Here is a 5838-nt window from a genome sequence, read left to right on the forward strand (position 1 = left end):
AACGTTTAGTGTCCATTGATGAATGAAGGATAAAGAAAATGTAATATATATAATGGAATATTATTTGGCCATAAGAAAGAAAACAGTGCCAATTGCAACAGAATGGATGGACCTTGAGGGCATATGCTAAATGAATTAAGTCAGACAAGAGAAAGACAAATACCATATGATCTCACTTAAATGTAGCATCAAAAAAAAAGATGAACTCATAGATACAGAGAACAGATTGATGGTTGCCAAGGTACAGAGGAGGAGCAAGGGGCAAAATGGGTAAAGATCATCAAATGGTACAAATGTCCAGTTACAAAATCATTAAGTCCCAGGGGTGTAATATGCTGCATCATAACTATAGTTAACAATGCTGTATTGTATATTTGAAAGTTACTAGAGAGTAAGTCTTAAAAGTGTGGTGATGGATGTTAACTAGACTTACTATCAATCATTTCACAACTTATACAAATATCAAATCATTATGTTGTACACTTAAAACAAGTATGTTATATGTCAATTCTATCTCAATAAAAAAGAAGTTAAAGTTACGCCAGGAGCTGCCTCCAACAAACTCATGCAACATGCATGTACTGAGCTCTAATGTTGACCCAGTGCCCCTACTAAACAGTGGAGACACCAGTACAAAAAAGACAGAAACAATCCTCTGAGACTTGATGGCTATAGCAATTTCTATGCTTCTGACTCTCCCACGTTAAGTGCCTTAGGCAAAATTAGCTGACAGATAGAAAAACAAATATATTACTCTTGCCATGCTCACATATTAAGAAGGGATGGAAAGGGCTTGCACTTCCTTTCATATCTTATATGTTTTATGTTTCTCCCAGGATCAAGAGCAGGGAATGTGTTGCACAGAAGTGTTCAGGAAAGGCTGTTCTCAGATTCAGTGAAAACACAACTGCTATGAGCTTTGGCTGCACTTCACTGCTCATGGCCTAAGGCCATGAAGAGGCCAATAAAGGCTGGAGCTCAAGAACACCAACCCAGATCCAAGGCTTCCTCTCTGGCACCCAGCCATGAAGCTCCTTTTTCCTATCTTTGCCAGCCTCATGCTACAGTACCAGGTGAACACAGGTAATGTGGAATCCTGCATTTAGAAGGGGTCGGTGTGAGGAAGCAGGGATTTGGCTGTCTATGACAATGGGACCCCAAGTAATGCTGAAAGAGGAGATCCCCAAACGGTGGCTTAAGAGTTTACCTATTGCCTCAGTCATGCACCATCCCCCATGCATCCCCATAGGCCCCAACCCTAGACTCTGTCTGATGGGGATACACAGGGAGCTACAGAGAAAGCAGGATGTTTTCTGTATACTCAGAAACTATCCAACATATAAAGGCTACCTTCCTGCCCTCTACATCACTATCATCTGGGACTCAGCCAAGTGTACCTCATTTCTGCTCTATTTCTAATTTAAACCATCTTTTGAAGTAAATGTTCATATTAGTTTATACCTTGGTATAATAAGTAGGAAGTCCTTACCCTTGCACTCAAAAAATCTCCTCTAAAGATCCAGTAAATAGGTCTATGTTCTCCATTTCAACTTTTTCAGATTTTTAGTTTCATCCCTTTTCTCAGGCTTTGTCTTCTTGGAAACCCCCAAATCACTCATCAGGGCATCTGGGAATACATCTTGGCAAAAGGCTGAACCAGAGGATTGGCCATTGTTTTTTGGAAAGAATAGAGAAACATGAAAATTTGTTTCAGAATAAAAGAATCACCCTGATATTTAGAATTACTGGCAATGGGTCAGAGAAGGGAAAGTGAAGGAGTCAAGATATTTCTAATGTTTGTTTGGGGTTTTTTTAAGATTTTATTTATTTATTCGACAGATAGAGAGCACAAGTAGGCAGAGCAGCAGGCAGAGGGAGAGGGAGAAGCAGGCTGAGCAGGGAGCCGGATGTGGGACTCGATCCCAGGACCCCAGGATCATGACCCGAGCCAAAGGCAGCCACTTAACCGACTGAGCCACCCAGGCGCCCCAAGATATTTCTAATGTTTTTATCTTGGGACCTTAAGAGAAGAGCAGTAACATAAGCAAGTATGGATGTGTCGTCTTGGGTAAAGTCACTTAGTCACTTTGAGCCCCAAATTCCACATGAGTATAGCAGGTTAATCAATGTAGCTGCTTGAAATATAAGAATTTTACTGTTTTGTCTCTGGAGAGAAATGATGTTGAAATGTATGTGAATATTAGGTGCTACATAAGCTTCTTGTTATTTATGGAAAATCAGTTGAATTGTTAAGATTACAGAATGAGGGAGAACTTTCTTGATTCAGAAAAAAAGGTGAGACCCTGGGATAAAAAAAATTCAGCAGATGAAGATGAAGTACTAAACTGAGCAGAGAATTTAGAGCTATAGATAACCATGTGGGAGTTACCTTGATAGAGATGAGGTTAAGGCTGTGATGATGAATAAAGCCTCTGAGGGACAGAATGTTCAGAGAGACTACAAATGATAGAACACCATGCCCCAGGAACCACAGGTCAAGTGGTTGTCAAGGAGGGTGAGGTCATGGACCACTGGGTTTAGCAGTAAGTCAGCACTCCTGAAAGTCCTATTGAAGTCTTTTGAAAGTCTTTCTTGGATTAGTTTTATGACAGATTTTGCTCTTGGTGGTATTTCCTAGGATCATGAAGAAAGATAGTGATGCTCTGTTTCTAAGATGTCTAAGTGTCTAAGTTGGAGGTCTAAAATCCTATCCTGAAGCAAAAAAAAAAAAAAATGTGTTCCCTTTTCTCCTTCGTCTATGTGCCCCTAGATTTTTAAAGTTACTCAATGAGGGGGACTAGAGAGATTTATTTTGGAGTTCAAGGGTGTACAGCGACTTTACTGGCCTGCCAGGTGCTTCCATCAATATCCCTAAACAGTGCACTTAAAACTTAGCATTAATAAACAACCTCTTATTCTATGCTTCACCCTCCAGCAGTCTTAACATCATATCTAGCTAGTAACCTTAGCCCAGTGGTTTTCTTTTTTCTTTTTTCTTTGTGCAGAGTACTTTGGCTTAAGAAGATGTTTAATGGGTTTTGGAAGATGCAAAGACCACTGTGCCATGGATGAAAAAGAGATACAGAAATGCAAGAAGAAGAAATGTTGCATTGGACCAAAAGTGGTTCAAATGATAAAAAACTACATGCAAAATGAAATATCCCACACACTTGGAGAGGACTCCCAAGAACACCTACAAACTACCAAGAATTCTGATGCTGAGATACAAACAAAAAATCAGATTTTATCTCTTCTCCCCCATATCAAAAGCATCAGCCCTTTTACCAACATCAACACCCTCATCATCCCAAATGCCACCAATGTAAACTCTGCCATCACCAACCCTGTGTTCTCAGGAAAGATTTCATATACTGCTATTTCTACCAAGAGAGACACCAAAGAAAGCAGAAACTCAGCTGCTGACTCCCCACCACCATCACCACCACCATAGACACTACCAACGACGTGACTGGAGCTGGAGGAAGCAGATGAGCAGGGATGTGGGCCTTTCCCTTAAAACACCAAGTTCCTCTCTTCTTTGCTAGCTGTAAAATGAAACATAGGACTGTTTCCTCTGTCATCAGTCGTTCAATAAATACTGTTTAAGCACCTATAGTTTACATAATGTTATCATTCTCACAGAAACCTCACAGAGGAGGTAGAGCTGGAGAGGAATGGAATTTTAGTTTGCACGCCCAAGAAAAAGCAAGCACCAGGAATGGTGACTGTAGCACTGAATTTGGCTCACGGAGAGCTCAGATTAAGCTCTGTAACAAGGATTTATGATTCTCATATGATGTGCCTTCCTTGAGGTAACAGGACAAAAAACAGCAAGAGACACTATTTTCTTTTTTCACAGATTTTGTGGAAAAGGCCCAAATGCCAAAAACAGAATGGGGGGGGGCAAGTCTACCTTCCCCACAGAAGAACATAACCCAGTTCATGGAACCATTTAAGATAAAAATATGGGGGAATAGAGGAAGGGAGGAGCAGTAAGGGAGAAGCATAGGACTTCTACCTCTGGGCCAAACATTTCCCAAGGGACAATAGGCAATAGGCAGAGTGGTGTTTCCAACAGATACAGAATGCAGACCACAAATGCAAATCATATAAGTCATTGAATTTTCTAATAGCTACATTTAGAAAAGTAAAACTAGATGAAATGAATATTGATAATATATTTTATTTGATGCAGTAAATCTAAAATATTATCATTTCAACATATAATCAATATAAAAATTATTTGAGATGTTTTGCATTCTATTTTTGCACTAAGTCTTTGAAATCTCACATGTATATTACCATTCCAGCACATTTCAATTCATACTGGCCACATTTCAAGTGCTCAATTGTCCCATGTAGCTAGTGGCTACCATATTGGATAGCAACAGGTTAGAGAGTTTTGAGGGCACAAGCAGCTACTGAAATGTTAGGCGAAGGAGACGATGCTAATCAAAAGACAGCCATGTTTCTAAGGGCATATGACCATCTGTTAATCATTCACAAAATAGAGATGTAAACATGACATTACATCCCAGAATCTACCTTCTTCTATCCCAGGTCACACTTCTTTTATTGCCCAAATTACAATGGCACAGACCCCTATTCCAGTTTTTGAGTATGTTCCTCTCTACTACCTAGCACCTCCTTCAATTTAAAGACCACCTTTCCCTAACCTACTGATTCTTTACTACAGTGTCACCCTAAACAAGGCAAAGATTTTCCCACAATCTTTTTAAAATTTGTTCCTGCAGATATTTCTCCAAAGAAGACATACAAATGGCCAACAGACACATGAAAAAGTGCTCAACATCACTCGGCATCAGGAAAATACAAATCAAAACCATTCGATGAGATATCACCTCACACCAGTCAGAATGGCTAAAATTAACAAGTCAGGAAACGACAGATGTTGGCGAAGATGCGGAGAAAGGGGATCCCTCCTACACTGTTGGTGGGAATGCAAGCTGGTGCAGCCACTCTGGAACACAGTATGGAGGTTCCTCAAAAAGTTGAGAATAGAGCTACCCTATGACCCAGGAATTGCACTCCTGGGTATTTACCCCAAAGATACAAATGTAGGGATCCGAAGGGGCACCTGCACCACAATGTTTATAGTAGCAATGTCCACAATAGTCAAACTATGGAAAGAGCCCAGATATGTCCACCAACAGATGAATGGATAAAGAAGATGTTACACACACACATACACACACACACAAAATGGAATATTACTTGGCCATCAAAAAGAATGAAATCTTGCCATTGGCAATGACGTGGATGGAACGAGAGGGTATTACACTAAGGGAAATCAGTCAGAGAAAGACAAATACCATATGATTTCACTCATATGTGGAATTTAAGAAACAAAACAGATGAACATAGAGGAAGGGAAGGAAGAATAAAGTAAGATGGAAACAGAGAGGGAAACAAACCATAAGCGACTCTTAACTCTAGGAAACAAACTGAGGGTTGCTGGAGGGGAGGTGGATGGGGGAAAGGGGTAACTGGGTGATAGGCATTAAGGAGGGCACTTGATGGAATGAGCACTGGGTGTTATATACAACTGATAAATCTCTAAATTCTACCTTTAAAACTAATAATACAGTATATGTTAATTAAATTGAACTTAAATAAAAAATTTTTAAAAATTGGGGCGCCTGGGTGGCTCAGTCGCTAGGCGTCTGCCTTCGGCTCAGGTCATGATCCCAGGGTCCTGGGATCGAACCCCACATCGGGCTCCCTGCTTGGCGGGAAGCCTGCTTCTCCCTCTCCCACTCCTCTTGCTTGTGTTCCCTCTCTCGCTGTCTCTCTCTCTCTCTGTCAAATAAATAAATA

At 40.4% G+C, this 5838-nt stretch overlaps 1 protein-coding gene across 1 annotated transcript; it reads left to right on the forward strand.

Annotated features, from left to right (window-relative positions):
- Positions 1–408: 408 nt before the first annotated feature.
- Positions 409–3451, forward strand: DEFB129 (defensin beta 129). Its single transcript, XM_006727543.3, has 2 exons — positions 409–1083; positions 3006–3451. Exons 1-2 carry the CDS (start codon positions 1026–1028, stop codon positions 3449–3451), a joined length of 504 nt encoding a protein of 167 aa, XP_006727606.2. The 5' UTR covers positions 409–1025.
- Positions 3452–5838: the final 2387 nt, after the last annotated feature.

Source organism: Leptonychotes weddellii, unplaced genomic scaffold, assembly GCF_054177405.1.
Source record: "Leptonychotes weddellii isolate Sample4059 unplaced genomic scaffold, ASM5417740v2 HiC_scaffold_11595, whole genome shotgun sequence".
Lineage (NCBI taxonomy): Eukaryota > Metazoa > Chordata > Mammalia > Carnivora > Phocidae > Leptonychotes > Leptonychotes weddellii.

Excerpts from the sequence above, each read along its gene's own strand:
- DEFB129 (XM_006727543.3), top strand. The coding sequence starts at position 1,026 with ATGAAGCTCCTTTTTCCTATCTTTGCCAGCCTCATGCTACAGTACCAG. Across the intron at positions 1,084-3,005 it reads ACAGTACCAGGTGAACACAG|AGTACTTTGGCTTAAGAAGA; the intron begins GTAATGTGGAAT and ends TTCTTTGTGCAG.